Source organism: Hippoglossus stenolepis, chromosome 16, assembly GCF_022539355.2.
Source record: "Hippoglossus stenolepis isolate QCI-W04-F060 chromosome 16, HSTE1.2, whole genome shotgun sequence".
NCBI classification, from domain to species: domain Eukaryota; kingdom Metazoa; phylum Chordata; class Actinopteri; order Pleuronectiformes; family Pleuronectidae; genus Hippoglossus; species Hippoglossus stenolepis.
In genome coordinates, this window is record NC_061498.1 from 20,306,994 (window position 1) to 20,327,856 (window position 20,863).

Consider the following 20,863-nt stretch of genomic DNA (forward strand, 5'->3'; position numbering starts at 1 on the left):
TTGACACCAGGTGGTTGGTGATGTGAAGTTTTGAAACAGCATGTAGATCTTCATGTGTCTACTACTGTCCAAGTGATACCTTTTACATAACTTTCCCAAGGAGTCAAGGATGTGTTTAGGGGAGACTTGGACTCAAATACTGGCTGTAGGACTGGGTGTGACACCGGATTTAAAGTAGCTCGCTGTCTTAAACTGGACTAAAAGTTAAAAGCCTGCTCCTGACCTCTACTGGACGAAATGAGCATTACTCATCATGATATGAGAGCGTTGGCTGGAATGGAGCTACATCGCTAATGGGGTTCAAAATGTCATGTTTTTTCATGAAGGTGACATTTGAGGAAAGGTCACGAGGTCATTGAAGTCAGTATAGTTGTCCGAAACGGATCCATTAGGATGGATATGGACATTTAAGGAATGTAAGAGTCCTACTTGGTAAAAATACATTTCTCTCTGTCACAGTTGTCAAGTATGGATGGTTTCAAGGGCCCAAACTAAAAATATAAAATACATAAATAATTATATAAATACATAAATAAATACATAAAGAATTATATAATGTGCTCAAAGAATAAATTCATAATAATTTCGGTGTCACTCAGGGCTGATATCATTCCTATTTGCTCAGCAATGCCCTCAATCACATGTAAAAAGGCATATGAATTGGCATTTGCCTCCATTTGTTAAGCTACAGCAAACATTTCTACTATTGTAGCACGCAATCCGATCCATGGGCGCCTTCTTCTTCTTCTTCTTCTTCTTCTATGGTGGAAGTGTAGTGGTGAAGAGCGAAGGTGAAGGGAAGTGTGATCAAACTTTTGCAGTTATCTTACTGTGTGTTTATTGTATGATCATTGTTTTGTGGTGTTTGTGTACATTTAGTGTAGTTTTCTGTGTGTTTTCCGTGTCTCGTGGCGGGGATGTCCCTGAGACATGGCGTCAGGCTGGTGCCACAGCTCAGCTCCACAGTGGAGCAGGTGCTGTTAGCCGTGGGGGAGCAGGTAGGACACGGGAACATCTCCTACGCTTCCCGCATGAATAAAGCGCTGGTGATATTCTTTAAAGATCCGGACTCTGTAACTGAGCTCATTGAAAGCGGGGTAACAATAGAGGAGGAGTTTCTTCAGGTTTCCCCGCTAGCGGTAGCTTCTACCCGGATCACCGTGTCCGGAGTCCCTCCTTTCATCCCCAATGAAGCTCTGGAGCGAGAGCTGAGGGGCTTCGGGAGGTTTGCGAGTGGGTTCCGGGCGGTGGGTCTGGGATGTAGAGACCTGAAGCTGAAACATGTCCAGTCTCTGCGGAGACAAGTGTTTATGTTTCTGGACGCGATGGTCGTAGTCGGTGCTGGGGTCGGTCGGCCCGGTGCGACGTGGGGTCAGCGGTCCGCCGGCGCGGTGGGTCGGCGGTGGTGCGGCGTGCGGTGGGTCGGCCGGGTGCTGGGGTCCGGCGGTGGCGGGTCGGCGGCTGCCGGGCCGGCTGCGGCGGGTCGGGTGATGGGGGTCGGTGGTGGCGGGTCCGGGTGCTGGGGTCCGGCGGTGGCGGGTCCGGGTGCTGGGGTCCGGTGGTGGCGGGTCCGGGTGCTGGGGTCCGGCGGTGGCGGGTCCGGCGGCTGCCGGGCCGGCTGCGATGGGTCCGGGTGCTGGGGTCCGGCTGCTGCGGGGGCGCAGAGGTTTCTCGGCTGGGCCTGTCTCAGAGGCCGAGTTGAGGGGGACTGAGTCCTTGGTAAGGGTGGAGAAGAGAAGTGACAAACGGGTAGCAATAGAAAAGGTGAGTTTTGCCAACGTGGAGCAGGAGACGCAGGGGGGTCCTGCACAGCAGGCAGAGCCGGTACAGGCTGAAATAGACAGCAGTCAGGTCAGTGAGATGGACGTCGAGGAAGAATACGAATCTGATAATGTTTCTGTAACAGACAGCGTCTCCCTAAGCACTGATTTATATTCGTTAAAGGAGTTGAACGAGTTTCTTGATGACTCCTTTGGCAGATCAGTGGAGGTAACTGATTACTTCCCAGATATAAAAAGTTCATCCAGACAGTGAGCACCCTCCAGAAAGTGGTAGGGACCGACCTCCTGGCTGGGAAGAGAAGGTACAGGCTCAGGAAGCACGTGACTGCGGCAAGGAAAGGTCTCTCATGTAATGTAAGATCTAAGAGAATGAAAAGTTGTAAATAAAATTGACCATGATCATTCAACACTGGGTGTTTTCTATCTGTTGTGTATACCTGCTTGTCTTTTTACGCTGTATTCTTCATCCTCACATGGCATTAAGGGCAGCTTCACTAAATATGAACGGGGGTAGAAGTGCTCACAAGAGGGTTTTAGTATCAGAACTTTTTAAAGAGAAAAGCTGGATGTTCTCTTTTTACAGGAGACCCACAGTGATTGCCTGAATGAGACAGACTGGGGAGTATGGTGGGGGCAGCACGTACTCAGCCATGGCTCTAACCTGAGCGCTGGAGTCGCTGTTTTATTTTCTCACTCTTTAAATATGAAAATTTTATCCAGCACAGAAATCGTGGCAGGCAGGTTTCTGACTATAAGAGTGGAAATACACAATATTATTTTTAATTTGATCAACGTGTATGCACAAAACCAAGGTCCTGAGCAGGTTACTCTTTTTACAGTATTAAAAACAAGTTGGGTAGTGTTGGTCAAGGGGAGTGTGTAATAATGGGGGGGGATTGGAACTGCTGCACGGACGTCACTTTAGACAGAACAGGACAGGAGCTCCATCCTCAGTCCTCCTCTTTTCTGGGCCAGACGGTCAAAGAGGCAGATCTAGTGGACGCGTGGAGGAGGAAACATCCTTCAACCAGGCAGTATACCTGGATCAAAATAACAGACGGCAGGGTCAGTGCTGCCCGGCTGGACAGATTTTACATATCCGCTCCTTTTATCACCCGTGTGACAAACTGTCAAATCCACCCGGTTGGTTTCACAGACCATCATTTAGTTTTAGTAGAGCTGCTTTTATCTCCTGCTAGAAAGCCTGGATCCTTCTGGCATTTTAATGTTAAGCTCTTAAATGATTTTAATTTCTGTGGGAATTTTAAACTGTTCTGGGCCAACTGGGGATCCAAGAAAGAGTCGTTTCCCTCCCTGAGTCAGTGGTGGGAGGTCGGCAAGGGTCAAATCAGGGTCTTCTGCCAGCAGTACACCTCCTACTCTACAGAAAACATTAAAAGAGCAATGGAGCAGCTCGAGGCAGATATAAAGGAGCTGGAGAGTGTAGCTACCAACACGGAGCAATTACTAGTGAAAAGGCAACAACTGAACTCCTTTCTCCAGGAGAAGGCCAAAGGAGCTCTGGTCCGAGCCCGTTTCAAACAATTAAGAGACATAGACGCACCTACCACCTTCTTTTTTAACCTGGAGAGATCCGTGGCCCAGGGGAAGCAGATGGTGTGTCTCCGGCTGCCGGGTGGGAACCTAACATCGGAACCAGCCGAGATGAGGAGACACGCGGTGGACTTCTATACCGACCTGTTTGGGGCAGAGGAATGTGACGGGGAAGCTGTTGCCGAGTTGCTGCAAGACCTCCCACAGCTGAGTCCAGGTGAACGAGACACCCTGAGCTCCGACATCACTCTGGAGGAGCTGACCACTGCAGTGTCACAGATGGCTGCAGGCAAGGCACCAGGTTTGGACGGATTACCGGCAGATTTTTTACAACATTTCTGGAGTATTATGGGACAGGACCTGCTGGATGTTTTGAAGGAGTCGTTTGGGAAAGGACTTCTTCCAGCCTCCTGCAGACGGGCTGTCATATCCCTCCTGCCAAAAAAAGGGGATCTAACCCTACTGAAAAACTGGAGACCCGTCTCTCTTTTATGTAGTGACTATAAGGTTTTATCTAAGGTGTTAGCGAATAGGTTTAAGGTTTTTATGGAAGTATTTATTGGTGCTGACCAATCGTATTGTGTACCAGGTAGGTCAATGAAGGACAATTTGTTTTTAATGAGAGACATTTTTGATGTGTGTACAACATATAATATTAATATTGGCATTATTTCCATTGACCAGGAAAAGCTTTGATCGTGTCGATCGGTCATTCCTGTTTGCCACACTGCAGGCTTTTGGTGTCGGGAGCACTTTCTGTCCTGGGTGAAATTATTATATAATGATACGTGTTGTGTGGTGAAGGTGGGGAGGGCTGAGCAGACCTGTACCAGTTAAAAGGGATCAGGCAGGGATGCCCCATCTCAGGCCAGCTGTACAGCGTGGCCATCGAACCTCTCCTGTGTCGGCTCAGGGCTCGGCTGACAGGCCTGCGTCTGCCTGAGCTGGCGCAACGCCCCTATAATAGTATCGGCTTATGCTGATGACGTAAACGTCCTTGTCCAGGGTCAGGGGACATCCAGGAATTAGAGGGCAGTCTGGCAGTATATGGGAAGGCTACGACAGCAAAGGTGAACTGGGAAAAGAGTGGGGCCTGTGTGATTGGTCAGTGGGGCCGAGGAGAATACCCCTCCTCCTGGGAACCTGACATGGGGAATAAGAGGGTTGAAAGTCCTCTGATTGCATCTAGGCAGTAAAGAAATAGAGAGGCAGAACTGGGAGGGAGTGCTGGGGAAGGTGCAAGCAAAGTTGTCTAAATGGAAATGGTTGCTACCCCAGCTGTCCTACAGGGGAAGAACTCTGATAGTCAATAACCTGGTTGCAGCATCCCTGTGGCACAGACTCCAGGTGCTTACTCCTCCACCGGGACTCATGGAACAACTGCAGAGGCTGCTGGTGGACTTCTTTTGGTCAGGTCATCACTGGGTGCGGGCGTCCGTTTTGTACCTCCCTGTGGCAGAGGGGGGACATGGATTAACGGACATCATCTCCAGGACGGCTGCTTTTAGACTGCAGGCAGCCCAGAGGCTGCTGTACGGCTCCACACTGTGTTGGTCGGCTGTGGCACGCCTGCTGCTCTGGAGAGCCGGGGGCCTCGGGTATGATAAGCAGCTGTTCCTGATGAACTCTCCTCAGCACAAACTGACTGGACTGAGTTGTTATTATACCTCGGTGATAGATGCCTGGAGGACTCTCAGCTTCATTAGGCCTCCTGACCCCACGCCTGGGATGTGGCTCTTTGAGGAGCCACTGTTCGACAATGGGTTCCTGGCCGACTCGGTCCTAACGTCAACTACAGTTAAGAACAAGTTCAGGGAGGCAGGTATAGCAAAGCTGGGCCACCTGACACGGACATCACTTGAGAGGCTGGCGGTGGTGACGGGGATAAGATCCACCAGAGTGCTGCGGAGCCTCGTGGACGAGGTGTGGCAGTCACTGCCCCAGCCTCTTCGGACCTTCGCCCAGAGCCAAAGTCAGGCTGACCAGTGGACAAAAGTAAAGGAGTACAGGTTTCCTATCCTGAATGTGAGTCCTGCTGTGGGGGAGTGGAGAGAAGAGAGCGGCCAACTGCTAACCCTCAGGACTCCAGCACTGGGCACCTTCAACACCTCTGGAGGGAAACAGCTGTACTGCAGCTGTGTGAAGGTCCTGAACCGCCGCTCTCTTGCAGGAGTCAGGGAGTCGAGATGGACTGAGGTGTTTGACTCAGACTCTTCCCCTAGTGGCAGTTGGCGGGTCCTGTATAAACCTCCTGTGGAGAAGCGGATGGCAGACATCCAGTGGAGGATTATACATGGAGCTCTAGCTACAAACAGATACAGAGCTCACCTGGACCCAAGCACTGAGGGGGGGTGTCCTTTCTGCTCACTGCCAGAGACCCTAGAACACTTAGTAGTGTCCTGTCCCCGATTAGCGGGCATTTTTGAACAGCTGCTGGAGTTGGTGGGGGGTTTAGGAGAGGTTTTCTCTGTGCCACTCTTTGTGTTTGGACCCGGGTACACAGCAAGGAAAAAACAGACAATGGTTTTAATGAATTTTCTCTTTGCGAATGCAAAAATAGCGATTTGGATAAGTCGCAAGAACAAAATGGCTGGGGGAGGCTGGACTGATCCACTGCGCTGTCTGAGGGGTTTGGTGGCAGCTCGGCTGAAGATCGAACATGCGTACTTCACACTGACGGACAATTTGGAGGGTTTCAGGGCTGTATGGGGTGTTGGACAGGTCCTGTGCTCACTGGGGGACAGCCAGTCTCTGGTTTTAAATTTTTAGCAGGAAACATTTTAACTCTAGTGTTGGTGTATGATGTGTGTGTGTGTGCATGAAAGGAGTTATCCTTTTCTGTTCACATAGTTGGATAATTAGGTTTTATTTGACAAATGTGTCATAATTAAAGTTATTCAAAAGTCAAAGTCTTCTTCTTCTTCTATGGTGGAAGTGTAGTGGTGAAGAGCGAAGGTGAAGGGAAGTGTGATCAAACTTTTGCAGTTATCTTACTGTGTGTTTATTGTATGATCATTGTTTTGTGGTGTTTGTGTACGTTTAGTGTAGTTTTCTGTGTGTTTTCCGTGTCTCGTGGCGGGATGGCGTCCCCAGGGACCCCGATGTCCCTGAGACATGGCGTCAGGCTGGTGCCACAGCTCAGCTCCACAGTGGAGCAGGTGCTGTTAGCCGTGGGGAGCAGGTAGGACACGGGAACATCTCCTACGCTTCCCGCATGAATAAAGCGCTGGTGATATTCTTTAAAGATCCGGACTCTGTAACTGAGCTCATTGAAAGCGGGGTAACAGTAGAGGAGGAGTTTCTTCAGGTCTCCCCCTAGCGGTAGCTTCTACCCGGATCACCGTGTCCGAGTCCCTCCTTTCATCCCCAATGAAGCTCTGGAGCGAGAGCTGAGGCGCTTCGGGAGGTTTGCGAGTGGGTTCCGGGCGGTGGGTCTGGGATGTAGAGACCTGAAGCTGAAACATGTCCAGTCTCTGCGGAGACAAGTGTTTATGTTTCTGGACGCTGAGTCTCAGACACTGACGTGTCTTGGTTCACAGATTTATAGGTACACTCAGAAGATGAAATGTTTTCAATGTAAGGACTAAAGTACGCCCCACGGAAGAGGCAGGGGGCCGCTGGGCGGAGGGAGGCAGCGCCGGGTGACTAAGCCTGCGTGGACGGTCGGCGGTCTGCGTCCTCTGAGGCTGCTGGTCGGCTGCGGTGGGTCCGGTGGTGGCGAGTCCGGGTGCTGGGGTCGGCGGTGGCGAGTCCGGGTGCTGGGGTCCGGTGGCGGGTCGGTGGTGGCGGTCCGGGTGCTGGGGTCCGGCGGTGGCGGGTCCGGCGGTGGCGGGTCCGGCGTGGCGGGTCCGGGTGCTGGGGTCCGGTGGTGGCGAGTCCGGGTGCTGGGGTCCGGCGGTGGCGGCGGCTGGGTCGCGCTGCCGGCCGGCTGCGCAGGTCCGGGTGATGGGGGTCGGTGGTGGCGGGTCCGGGTGCTGGGGGTCCGGCGGTGGCGGGTCCGGCGGCTGCCGGGCCGGCTGCGATGGTCGGGTGCTGGGGGTCCGGCTGCTGCGGGGCGCAGAGGTTTCCTCGGCTGGGCCTGTCTCAGAGGCCGAGTTGAGGGGGACTGAGTCCTTGGTAAGGGTGGAGAAGAGAAGTGACAAACGGGTAGCAATAGAAAAGGTGAGTTTTGCCAACGTGGAGCAGGAGACGCAGGGGGTCCTGCACAGCAGGCAGAGCCGGTACAGGCTGAAATAGACAGCAGTCAGGTCAGTGAGATGGACGTCGAGGAAGAATACGAATCTGATAATGTTTCTGTAACAGACAGCGTCTCCCTAAGCACTGATTTATATTCGTTAAAGGAGTTGAACGAGTTTCTTGATGACTCCTTTGGCAGATCAGTGGAGGTAACTGATTACTTCCCAGATATAAAAAAGTTCATCCAGACAGTGAGCACCCTCCAGAAAGTGGTAGGGACCGACCTCCTGGATGGGAAGAGAAGGTACAGGCTCAGGAAGCACGTGACTGCGGCAAGGAAAGGTCTCTCATGTAATGTAAGATCTAAGAGAATGAAAAGTTGTAAATAAAATTGACCATGATCATTCAACACTGGGTGTTTTCTATCTGTTGTGTATACCTGCTTGTCTTTTTACGCTGTATTCTTTATCCTCACATGGCATTAAGGGCAGCTTCACTAAATATGAACGGGGGTAGAAGTGCTCACAAAAGGTTTTTAGTATCAGAACTTTTTAAAGAGAAAAAGCTGGATGTTCTCTTTTTACAGGAGACCCACAGTGATTGCCTGAATGAGACAGACTGGGGAGTATGGTGGGGGGGGGGCAGCACGTACTCAGCCATGGCTCTAACCTGAGCGCTGGAGTCGCTGTTTTATTTTCTCACTCTTTAAATATGAAAATTTTATCCAGCACAGAGATCGTGGCAGGCAGGTTTCTGACTATAAGAGTGGAAATACACAATATTATTTTTAATTTGATCAACGTGTATGCACAAAACCAAGGTCCTGAACGGGTTACTCTTTTTACAGTATTAAAAAACAAGTTGGGTAGTGTTGGTCAAGGGGAGTGTGTAATAATGGGGGGGGATTGGAACTGCTGCACGGACGTCACTTTAGACAGAACAGGACAGGAGCTCCATCCTCAGTCCTCCTTTTTTCTGGGCCAGACGGTCAAAGAGGCAGATCTAGTGGACGCGTGGAGGAGGAAACATCCTTCAACCAGGCAGTATGCCTGGATCAAAATAACAGACGGCAGGGTCAGTGCTGCCCGGCTGGACAGATTTTACATATCCGCTCCTTTTATCACCCGTGTGACAAACTGTCAAATCCACCCGGTTGGTTTCACAGACCATCATTTAGTTTTAGTAGAGCTGCTTTTATCTCCTGCTAGAAAGCCTGGATCCTTCTGGCATTTTAATGTTAAGCTCTTAAATGATTTTAATTTCTGTGGGAATTTTAAACTGTTCTGGGCCAACTGGGGATCCAAGAAAGAGTCGTTTCCCTCCCTGAGTCAGTGGTGGGAGGTCGGCAAGGGTCAAATCAGGGTCTTCTGCCAGCAGTACACCTCCTACTCTACAGAAAACATTAAAAGAGCAATGGAGCAGCTCGAGGCAGATATAAAGGAGCTGGAGAGTGTAGCTACCAACACGGAGCAATTACTAGTGAAAAGGCAACAACTGAACTCCTTTCTCCAGGAGAAGGCCAAAGGAGCTCTGGTCCGAGCCCATTTCAAACAATTAAGAGACATAGACGCACCTACCACCTTCTTTTTAACCTGGAGAGATCCGTGGCCCGGGGAAGCAGATGGTGTGTCTCCGGCTGCCGGTGGGAACCTAACATCGGAACCAGCCGAGATGAGGAGACACGCGGTGGACTTCTATACCGACCTGTTTGGGGCAGAGGAATGTAGGGAGGAAGCTGTTGCCGAGTTGCTGCAAGACCTCCCACAGCTGAGTCCAGGTGAACGAGACACCCTGAGCTCCGACATCACTCTGGAGGAGCTGACCACTGCAGTGTCACAGATGGCTGCAGGCAAGGCACCAGGTTTGGACGGATTACCGGCAGATTTTTACAACATTTCTGGAGTATTATGGGACAGGACCTGCTGGATGTTTTGAAGGAGTCGTTTGGGAAAGGACTTCTTCCAGCCTCCTGCAGACGGGCTGTCATATCCCTCCTGCCAAAAAAAGGGGATCTAACCCTACTGAAAAACTGGAGACCCGTCTCTCTTTTATGTAGTGACTATAAGGTTTTATCTAAGGTGTTAGCGAATAGGTTTAAGGTTTTTATGGAAGTATGTATTGGTGCTGACCAATCGTATTGTGTACCAGGTAGGTCAATGAAGGACAATTTGTTTTTAATGAGAGACATTTTTGATGTGTGTACAACATATAATATTAATATTGGCATTATTTCCATTGACCAGGAAAAAGCTTTTGATCGTGTCGATCGGTCATTCCTGTTTGCCACACTGCAGGCTTTTGGTGTCGGGGAGCACTTTCTGTCCTGGGTGAAATTATTATATAATGATACGTGTTGTGTGGTGAAGGTGGGGGGAGGGCTGAGCAGACCTGTACCAGTTAAAAGAGGGATCAGGCAGGGATGCCCCATCTCAGGCCAGCTGTACAGCGTGGCCATCGAACCTCTCCTGTGTCGGCTCAGGGCTCGGCTGACAGGCCTGCGTCTGCCTGAGCTGGCGCAAAGCGCCCCTATAATAGTATCGGCTTATGCTGATGACGTTAACGTCCTTGTCCAGGGTCAGGGGGACATCCAGGAATTAGAGGGCAGTCTGGCAGTATATGGGAAGGCTACGACAGCAAAGGTGAACTGGGAAAAGAGTGGGGCCTGTGTGATTGGTCAGTGGGACGCAGGGAGAATACCCCGTCTCCCTGGGAACCTGACATGGGGAATAAGAGGGTTGAAAGTCCTCTGATTGCATCTAGGCAGTAAAGAAATAGAGAGGCAGAACTGGGAGGAGTGCTGGGAAGGTGCAAGCAAAGTTGTCTAAATGGAAATGGTTGCTACCCCAGCTGTCCTACAGGAAGAACTCTGATAGTCAATAACCTGGTTGCAGCATCCCTGTGGCACAGACTCCAGGTGCTTACTCCTCCACCGGGACTCATGGAACAACTGCAGAGGCTGCTGGTGGACTTCTTTTGGTCAGGTCATCACTGGGTGCGGGCGTCCGTTTTGTACCTCCCTGTGGCAGAGGGGGGACATGGGTTAACGGACATCATCTCCAGGACGGCTGCTTTTAGACTGCAGGCAGCCCAGAGGCTGCTGTACGGCTCCACACTGTGTTGGTCGGCTGTGGCACGCCTGCTGCTCTGGAGAGCCGGGGGCCTCGGGTATGATAAGCAGCTGTTCCTGATGAACTCTCCTCAGCACAAACTGACTGGACTGAGTTGTTATTATACCTCAGTGATAGATGCCTGGAGGACTCTCAGCTTCATTAGGCCTCCTGACCCCACGCCTGGGATGTGGCTCTTTGAGGAGCCACTGTTCGATAATGGGTTCCTGGCCGACTCGGTCCTAACGTCAACTACAGTTAAGAACAAGTTCAGGGAGGCAGGTATAGTAAAGCTGGGCCACCTGACACGGACATCACTTGAGAGGCTGGCGGTGGTGACGGGGATAAGATTCACCAGAGTGCTGCGGAGCCTCGTGGACGAGGTGTGGCAGTCACTGCCCCAGCCTCTTCGGACCTTCGCCCAGAGCCAAAGTCAGGCTGACCAGTGGACAAAAGTAAAGGAGTACAGGTTTCCTATCCTGAATGTGAGTCCTGCTGGGGAGTGGAGAGAGAGAGAGCGGCCAACTGCTAACCCTCAGGACTCCAGCACTGGGCACATTCAACACCTCTGGGGAAACAGCTGTACTGCAGCTGTGTAAGGTCCTGAACCACCCGCTCTTGCAGGAGTCAGGGAGTCGAGATGGACTGAGGTGTTTGACTCAGACTCTTCCCTAGTGGCAGTTGGCGGGTCCTGTATAAACCTCCTGTGGAGAAGCGGATGGCAGACATCCAGTGGAGGATTATACATGGAGCTCTAGCTACAAACAGATACTGAGCTCACCTGGACCCAAGCACTGAGGGGGGGTGTCCTTTCTGCTCACTGCCAGAGACCCTAGAACACTTAGTAGTGTCCTGTCCCCGATTAGCGGGCATTTTTGAACAGCTGCGGGAGTGGGTGGGGGGTTTAGGAGAGGTTTTCTCTGTGCCACTCTTTGTGTTTGGACCCGGGTACACAGCAAGGAAAAAACAGACAATGGTTTTAATGAATTTTCTCTTTGCGAATGCAAAAATAGCGATTTGGATAAGTCGCAAGAACAAAATGGCTGGGGGAGGCTGGACTGATCCACTGCGCTGTCTGAGGGGTTTGGTGGCAGCTCGGCTGAAGATCGAACATGCGTACTTCACACTGACGGACAATTTGGAGGGTTTCAGGGCTGTGTGGGGTGTTGGACAGGTCCTGTGCTCACTGGGGGACAGCCAGTCTCTGGTTTTAAATTTTTAGCAGGAAACATTTTAACTCTAGTGTTGGTGTATGATGTGTGTGTGTGTGCATGAAAGGAGTTATCCTTTTCTGTTCACATAGTTGGATAATTAGGTTTTATTTGACAAATGTGTCATAATTAAAGTTATTCAAAAGTCAAAAGTCTTCTTCTTCTTCTTCTGCTTCTGCTTCTTCTGCTTCTTCTTCTTCAATTTGATTGGTGGTTAGCAACCAGATGTGCGCTGCCATCTTGAACTAGGTAAAAGCAGTACATTCAAGTTCAACCACCAATCAGAAGCTTTAACCCGCCCCCCGGACTTTTGATGACTGAAGTTGACAGTTTAATTATGTTCTGTCCAGCAAGTAATGCTATGGGTAAATAAAAGTATAATCAGAATCAGAATCAGAATCAGAATTCTTTTTATTGCCAAGTATATTTACATATACAGGAAATTGCCTTGGTGTGGTTGGTGCCTTTGGACATAACAACAAATCGGACATAAAACAACAATATATACAGAAAAAACAATAGGCACGTGCGGTGCTAAGGTGCAGTGATTGGTTCCGGATAGTGCCAACAATATATAAGTTATAAGTTATGTGCGGGGGGCAGAGTCAGTGTGATGCAGGGGCTTGTTTGTGAGCCCCACTGCCATGGGGAAAAAACTGTTCAGGTGGCGCGAGGTTTTGGTCTTGATGGCCCGGAACCTTTTTCCAGATGGGAGTCTCTGGAATAGGTGGTGGCCGGGATGGGAAGGATCAGCAATGAACTTGCCTGCTCTCTTCCTGGTCCTGGAGTGGAACAGGTGTAGGAGAGCCGGCAGGTCACAGCCGATGACCTTCTCAGCTGACCGAATGATCCGCTGCAGTCTGCCCTTGTCCTTGGCAGTGGAGGCAGCGAACCAGACGGTGATTGATGCAGTGAGGATGGACTCAATGATGGCCGTGTAGAACTCGACCATCACTTTCTGCGGCATGTTGAATTTCTTCAGTTGCCGCAGGAAGAACATCCTCTGCTGGGCCTTCTTGGTGATGGTGGTGATGTTCTCAGCCCACCTCAGGTCCTGTGCAATTATGGTCCCCAGGAATCTGAAAGACTCCACTGTTTTAACTGGGGATGACTGAAGTTGACAGTTTAATTATGTTCTGTCCAGCAAGTAATGCTATGGATAAATAAAAGTATAAATAAAGAAATAAAAGGACTGTATAAGTAAATAATAATTTTTTTAAAAAGGAAATAAATAGATAAATAGATAAATAAATAAATACACATTTAGGCATTTAATTATATAATTTTGCATATATTTATGTACTTATATAATTATTTATATATTTATATTTTTTAGTTTTGGCCCTTAAAACCCTCTCTCATTTTTCAAACACGATGAAGCTTTCACTCCAGAGGATTGTTTTTTACTTGTAATGGTGCATTTCTACATTCTTGAATCAGGAGAGCGCCTGTTGGTACCTGACGCAGCCTGACTCCCCCTCCCCCTCCCTCCCTCCCTCCCTCCCTCCCTAAATGGGAGGTCTGTAAAGTGGACGGTCTATAACCGAAGCAGTTCCTCAAAAGGAGAAAGAAAACCCTGCCACTTCTGATCAGACAAATCGAACAGCAGAGGAGTTGAGGCATAACTTTCACCACAACGTGGATTCAGCTTCAGAACTTCATTAAGCAGAGAAGGTTGTGATCACATGCAGACGTGCAGACTGGAACGCTAAACTTATCAGTCTCATTGATTGGCCTGTGGCTTGTGATTTCAGGAGCTTTGGCAGAGGCAGCGGACAACATGGAGGTAAAAGAAGCAGCCTCAGTGGTGAGAGATGAATGGCAAAGGATTGAAGATGCATATTAGCAGCACGATTATTAGAATAGTTCACTGTTTAGCTAGTGTCCCTCACCAGAAAACTATCATTGATCAGGTGCTGCTACTCTGATCTGTATTTCTCTGTATGGTATAATATTAACACAACAAACAGAAGACGATATTTTATGCTTGGGCACTGGACCGTAAACTTTTATTGACTGTGATGGCAGCAATAGTTGTTAGTTAATTGTTAGTGTTTTTCTTTAAATATGAAAATAGGTAATATGGAAATTCCCTCAAAATGTCCCCCAAAACATCCTTTGATGAAACACAGGCTGTATTATAAGACTTTACATGATATCATTTTGCAGCAGCAGTATAATGCAATATAATAAATAATGCAATATATATGAAATACATTGCAATGTGTAAAGTGTATTATGGTAGCACATTTCAAATTTAAATCCATCCATCCATTATCTATACCACTTACCCATTGAGGGTCAGGCTTTCACAACAACTGTATCTTAGTTGTCGTCAGCTATTCCCAAAAGGAGGTCAACTAGTCGATTGATTGCGGGAGACATATTTTAGAGATAGGACGTTTGGTGTCGGTGATAGGACATTCAGAGAATTGTCGTCTGCCTTCCTTGTCCACTCTGTTGGCGCTTCTTGCTAACTTTGCGGCTGCTAGCGTGCATAGCATTGGTATAGTTGTTGTACTTTAGGGCAGCCTTGTTTATAGCAGTTGACACTTTTATCTGCTCTGGTAAAATATTTCCACATTGCTGATTTTAGACAACTGCTTGTCAATAATAACAGCGCCCCCTGCTAGATGTGGCTTGATAGTTGACTAGTTGAGTAGTTCTATTCAAGTCTTATTTGAGGGTTGCAGGGGGGCTGGAGTCCCAAATTTGAATTCAACTTTGAAATTGAAATTAGACTAATGAACAATCTCAGTTTCCATTCACTGTGCTGTCTAAATGAGTTGATTTGTTCCCCCACAGAAACCCATCGATCAGTCCCCCTCTCTGTGTGCTGGTGAGCAGGACTATGTTGACAGGAGGAAAAGGGTCGTTCTGGAGTCACTCAACAGCCTGGGAATCAACTGTTCTGCAGTAAGAAACTGCTCACACACTAACACCATTTCTGTCCGTCCGTGTCAGCCTGGCAAGCACCCGTCAGGAAGGTGCATGTAAGGTAGTCACTCTGCTGGTTGGTGGAGTAAAGGAGTTAGGAGGAAGTTTAAGCTTCTTAGTTGTTCCGCTTTGTACCTGTTGTTGCGTTTTGCTGTTTGTCATGCCTGAGTGAGTTGTACCTTTGTGCATTGTCTCTTACTTTATGCCCTCATGCCACGTCAAATATCATTTCGCCTGTTTTTACGTAACACACACATGTCCTCCATCACTATTTTTAAGTCTTACAGTGACGTTTGAGCAGACTTTAGACACTCACAGGAACAGAGTACTGCTGAAGCTGTATGTTGGAAGGTAATTAATACAGTGGTAAGTTATAAAATTCATCACATTAATCTTACACACTTATTCAAAATGCAGTCAAACAGGCGCTGCTTGTTTACAGTAATCCATTGTGAATTCATAGTCCACTCCCTGCTCTGCACCACACACAGACAGAGTTAAGCTGCTCCAGAGATCTGTCTATCATTTACAATTTCACCCTGTTTTTTCTGTTCTTGTTTTTGTTGATTGGCATGTCAAATAATATTTGTTTCATGTAATTTTGCAATTGGCTATAAAGGGTATAATGAGGGAAAATAGCATGAACATCCCAACAACCACAGGAAATTCTAAATACAGCAATCCTTTCACTTCCACATCTCATTTGATATGGAAGGATGTTTGCATTGCAATATTACAAATTCTGAGATCATATCTGAAGGAATTTAGAGTTTAAATAGCACTAAGAAACCCAGAAGCCAACAGTAACCTCATAAATATCCCAAACAATGAAGTTTACTTAATGAATAAATAATGTCGTTCTCTACAGTATTCTGCAATTAGCTTAGCCGCTGTCAGATTTACTATCTCTCCAACCAGGACTGGGTTCCCCACATCGCTCTGCTGCCATCAGGTGGGGGTCAGAGGGCAGCCGTGGGTCTGATGGGTTCCCTCTCTCAAATGGAAAAGGATGGTCTGCTGGACCCTCTGCTTTACATAGGAGGAGTCTCTGGGTCAACGTGGTAACAATCACAGTTTCACACAGATAATCACGTTTGTGTAACGAGAGCTGAACAGCTGCTGATGCATGATGGGACATGTCAATGTGATGATGGGATATAATTGGCATATTATGATATTTATATGGGGCTGGAAGAGTTACTAAAAAAATACCTAATTACAGAAGATAACTACCAAAAACAAACCATTTTATACTCAATAATGATTTCATTGGATGTGTTAACCTGTCTGTCTTCCTATGATAGGTCCATGTCCGCCCTGTACAGTGACCCGCAGTGGAGCGGCAACATGGACAGAGCAGTGTCCACGATGACAGGTCCTGGGGTCGAGCTGGAGCAGGCTCTGGCCTGGTTGGACAAGAGGTCAAAGGAGGAGCTTTTCTCTCTGTCTGATATCTGGGGGGTGTTAACCTCTGTTGGGATCATGAAACAGGTACCAGTCCATACACACACACACACACACACACACACACTTTTACTTCCTGTTTGGAAACACACCCTGATACAATGATTGTACACACAGTCCTTTAGAGAAATATCTTGTTTTTCATCAGATGGACTTGCGGCATCTTTCCGACGAGGCCAGCAGGAATGCCACAAACCCTTACCCCATCTACAGCACCATAGAGAAGGGCTGCCTTTTAGATGGGCCTACAGAAGGTATATACATGCATATGTGGCTTGGGAGAAAGAGCGGGTTGTCCACTAACCCAGAAGGTCTGAGATTGGATCCCAGTCTTCCTCATTCTGCATGCTGATGTGTCCTTGGGCAAGACACTGAACCCCAAATCGCCCCTGACACCCAGTACTGTGTGAGTGATGTGTGATAGAGAGAGTGCTGCACAGAGATGCAGTGTATGAATGTCTGTGTGAATAGGTGAATGGTAAAACTGAACTGTAAAGCACTTTGAGTGGAAAAGAAAAGTGCTTTATGAATACCGACCATTTCCAGAGCTTTTCTATGCACATGTCACCGCAGGGTCTAAGTGAATCACCGACTGAATAACAGCAAGTGTGAAATTCACTCTCTGTTTCGTAGGGAAATGGTTTGAGGTGAGTCCTCATGAGGCTGGATTCACAGAGCTGGGTGTCTTTGTTGAAACGTCTCTCCTGGGCAGTAAGTTTCAGAGCGGAGAGCTGCAGGAGCAGAAGACAGAGATGGACATGATCGAGCTACAAGGTGTGTGTTTACATGTGAGAATGGTAACAGCAGGATGGATCTGCAATCAGTAATTTACAGCTCAGCAGCAGCTTTTATTTTGAGGTGAAAAAAAAAGTGTTTACTGGATGCATGAGCAGGCAACTCTTTGCCATCATGTTATCCTTATACACTTTATAACGTGACACTGATGTTACTTTTGTGTTTTCAGTTTGTTTTACTGCCCCTAAGAGGCAATTCATCTCATGATAATAATAATATTGATGATATATTTCAAAAAATTGGCTTTCAAATATGACAAAATCCTATATTTGAAAGAAGGGGAAAAATTGAGTAAAGTATTTATTAAAATACCAAAATATACCTTGAGTTAAAAAAACTACTGGAAGTAGAGTTAATGAACTCAATGAAGTTAATAAATAAATAATTATAATACAATCTTGGAAATGTTCCTTCAAATTATCTCTTTGTAACAATAAATATTTATGACTGTATACCAATATCGCAGTTTTAAGAGAAATCATATTCAGTTTGATGCGTAAAAGGCTGCAACAGATTTGATTGACAGTGACCCAATCATTGTTAAATATTTGATTCTCTAAATAAGCCTCGCCCTCTGAATACCAATGAGAAGAGCACAGAGAAAAGCAGAAATAAAGAAATTCTCTCATGTGAAGCAACTCAAACTGAAACTTTGGATCTCATCACCCACGGTGCAACAAGTGCATTTTTGCATTTATGGATTGGCAGGAGTGTTGGTCATGCATGCATATGAATTGTCATTTTCAAACTTGTTTGTGTGTTGAAATTGTGCAGGTGTTCTGGGTTGTGCGTTGGCTCATGACGAGGTTATCAGAGAGTTCATCCCTCCCTGGTTGAATGGTAATCACAATCACATTTCTCTACCCACACAGGAAAACAAGTAGTCGCAGTATCGTGCTTCACTATAACACGTGTGAGTTGAATGTCTTACACGCTTGTTCTCTCCCTGTGTGTGTGTTTGTGTGTGTGTGTTTGTTTGGCTCAATGCCCGGACGTATAGACAGTGATGCTGACGAGTACTTGCGTGTATACAACACCCTTGACAAACTGGTGGCCCTGATCAGAAGTTCCACAAAGGATCCTACCACTCTTTCTGAGCTGAACACGCTGCAGAAAATACTAGAAGGTGATGGTCCTGCTCAGATGACTTAGTTTTACTCTTTAAATCCAGTTGTTTTGGCATCTGTAAGCTCATTTGTTAAACTGCATTGACAGCCAAAGAGGAATGTTGTCAACGTCGGATTTTTCTTGTCAGTTATGTGTTTTTTGCCTGTGATCATGTGTGATGCAATAAAGACTGCAGAGTGCCCATTACATTCTCTGTTTTCCAGACAAGGTAAATTGTAATGATTCTGCGTTGCTGGAGTCAAAGAATATGGAGGAAAGAAAAAAGATGTTTCATCATTTGAGTCTGAAGCTGCTGGAGGCAGTAGACACCTGGAGCCAAAGATTGGGGAATGGTCAGTGTGAAAGTATTGTAGATATACTAACTTTATTTAGTTGATTGAAATGAGATGTTAATGCATCTATTTGTTATCAATGTGTTTCTCCCAGCCTCTGTAATCCCTAAGCAAGTCCTTCCCCTGATTATGAAGTGGGAGTGGGGAACAACCAGGAACTTCCTCTACCAACACGAAGGTGAGAAGACAAACCTCATGTGCCCCGAAACGTGACTCCAGCTAAATGATAATGTTGCTATGTGTCTACTGGAAGTGGAAATAACTGTTACCTCTCTTCCATTATGATCCCTCCCATGGAGGTATAAAACGTTTACTGGTGACCATAGACTGTAAATCAAGAGGAAGACACATCTCCACCTCCGCCCACTATTCAGAAATGAATCCAAAATATCCTGTATTTCAACCCTGCCATCGTGGTGGTGGATTGTTATCGTGGTGTCAGCTGATCATGGACTATGATTAGAAAAATACTGCTTGATATACAATATGCCATACTCACACACTCATTACATATTGTATTACAAATATTGTAATTCTGTTGATGTGTTCAGTTACACGCAGCCTCTATAGCACTAATGCACTTGCATTGTTTTATTTTTGGTTGTTTTTCCTAGTTTCACACTGTTTGCATAGCATCCAATGGGTAATTATAACCAAACTTAGCAGAAGAATTTTCACTCCAACAAACATCAGTGTAACTTCATTAGAACAACCTAAAATCACAGAAATCATGATTGAGAAAAATGTATTTGACACGTAGCTTGACTTTTTAGTTTGGTCCATGTCCCATCCACTAACAAGGAGGTGGCAGAGTTTATGACCTATATTACAGCCAGCCATCAGGTGGCAATTGAGATGCTTTGGCTTCACTTTTTGGGAGCAGTTGTGTCGTTCATCTTTATATTCAGTCGATGCTTGTTACATGCTTGTTACATACAGTAAGTGAACAATGGCATTGATTGTCTTATAATGGTCCAATACAATAAAGACAAAATGGTAAGTATATAAGTAAATAAATAAATATATAAAAGATTTGCTTTAAACAGTGATTTAATAGTTAAATGATGGTTAAAAAATGATTTTGCTGGTCAGATGCTCCACCTTGCCTTGGCGTCAAAGAAATAATCCACCTGGTCGATGCCGGGCTGCTGATCAATGTTGCCTACCCTCCTTTTCTGGGAGAGAAGAGAGACATTGACCTCATTATCGTACTGGAGTACAGCGCTGGAAACATGTTTGAGGTAATGTAAAGAGAGTGTGTGTGTGTGTGTGTGTGTGTGTGTGTGTGTGTGTGTGTGTGTGTGTGTGTGTGTGTGTGTGTGTGTGTGTGTGTGTGTGTGTGTGTGTGTGTCTATACACATCAGCCAGGGGCATTGTTTTAAACCATGGGCTTAACTAATAACAACCATATTAGCTAAATGTGGCTCGTAATGAGAACTCACCAATAAGCTTCACCTTGCTCTGCACCTGCATACACAGTGTACATCAAAACTGAGTACACACAATATCAACAAAAAAAATTCTGATTCCAAATGATATCACCTTACACAAATTGTATGTTTAAATAAGTTAAGTTAAATTGAAATGTTAAAAAGTTGACACTTTAGTCTACATGCTCAATGAATCCTGGGCTAGGCTGGGCTAGCGGAGGATCCGCCCATTGGAGCCTTTGTTTCTTGCTGATGAAAGGCCGCATGTGAAGGAGCCTTCAAAATGGGACGGCCTAGTTGCACCACTTGGACGCAATCGTCCAAAGGATGCAGCCCCTGAATTGAGATACAGCTACTGTCAGTCGCTTCACAGTAAGACAGGAAATAATAAGTCCAAATACTATAAGATTCCAAAAGGTCCAAACAGAAGATTTCTCAAAATAAACCAAAAGTCCTCAACTGACATTAAAAGTCCACAACAAGCTCCAAGCTCCAAAACAAGTCCAAACCACTCTCGGGGGCAGAATAATGACATTATGACAAAGTGGTACCTGTGATTCATGAATTAAATGACAACAGAGTTATAACAATTGCTAACCAGTAATTTGTTGCACACTCAACAAGTTCAAGACTGGAAAACCGTGTGAAACACTGCTGTTCGCTCCTGCGCTCTCCTCAGACTCTGACTCTGGCCAGAGACTATGCTGCGGAGGTAAAGAAGCCTTTCCCCGAGATAGACGATCAGGTCCTGGAGGAGAGAGAGTGGCCAATGGACTGCTACGTCTTCGAGGGAAAAGAGAAGGAGCCTACAATCGTCTACATGCCGCTCTTCAATAGACGGAACTGCCAAGGTCTGTGACGCACACATACGCACACTTGCAGATTTGTTGTAATGATTTTTCATCTTAGATGCAGAACTGCTTATAAACATGATTTAAACTTCAATGG

The 20,863-nt window shown here is 46.9% G+C and overlaps 1 protein-coding gene across 8 annotated transcripts in view; it reads left to right on the top strand.

Moving 5' to 3' along the window:
• The window catches only part of LOC118123623 (cytosolic phospholipase A2 gamma-like), a 37,140-nt gene that overhangs the window by 11,062 nt on the left and 5,215 nt on the right, over positions 1 to 20,863 (top strand). For 2 of the 8 annotated variants that reach the window (XM_047343743.1, XM_047343740.1), the window contains 12 exons: positions 13,584 to 13,636; positions 14,635 to 14,745; positions 15,685 to 15,827; positions 16,071 to 16,257; positions 16,379 to 16,484; positions 16,864 to 17,004; positions 17,800 to 17,865; positions 18,011 to 18,151; positions 18,357 to 18,485; positions 18,580 to 18,663; positions 19,578 to 19,726; positions 20,595 to 20,766. In XM_047343743.1, coding sequence (XP_047199699.1) covers positions 13,584 to 13,636; positions 14,635 to 14,745; positions 15,685 to 15,827; positions 16,071 to 16,257; positions 16,379 to 16,484; positions 16,864 to 17,004; positions 17,800 to 17,865; positions 18,011 to 18,151; positions 18,357 to 18,485; positions 18,580 to 18,663; positions 19,578 to 19,726; positions 20,595 to 20,766 — 1,482 coding nt within the window. Of the gene's footprint in view, positions 1 to 712; positions 792 to 13,363; positions 13,500 to 13,583; positions 13,637 to 14,634; positions 14,746 to 15,684; positions 15,828 to 16,070; positions 16,258 to 16,378; positions 16,485 to 16,863; positions 17,005 to 17,799; positions 17,866 to 18,010; positions 18,152 to 18,356; positions 18,486 to 18,579; positions 18,664 to 19,577; positions 19,727 to 20,594; positions 20,767 to 20,863 lie in introns of those variants that run through there. The other 6 variants (XM_047343744.1, XM_047343745.1, XM_047343746.1 and 3 more) reach the window with 6 other exon arrangements.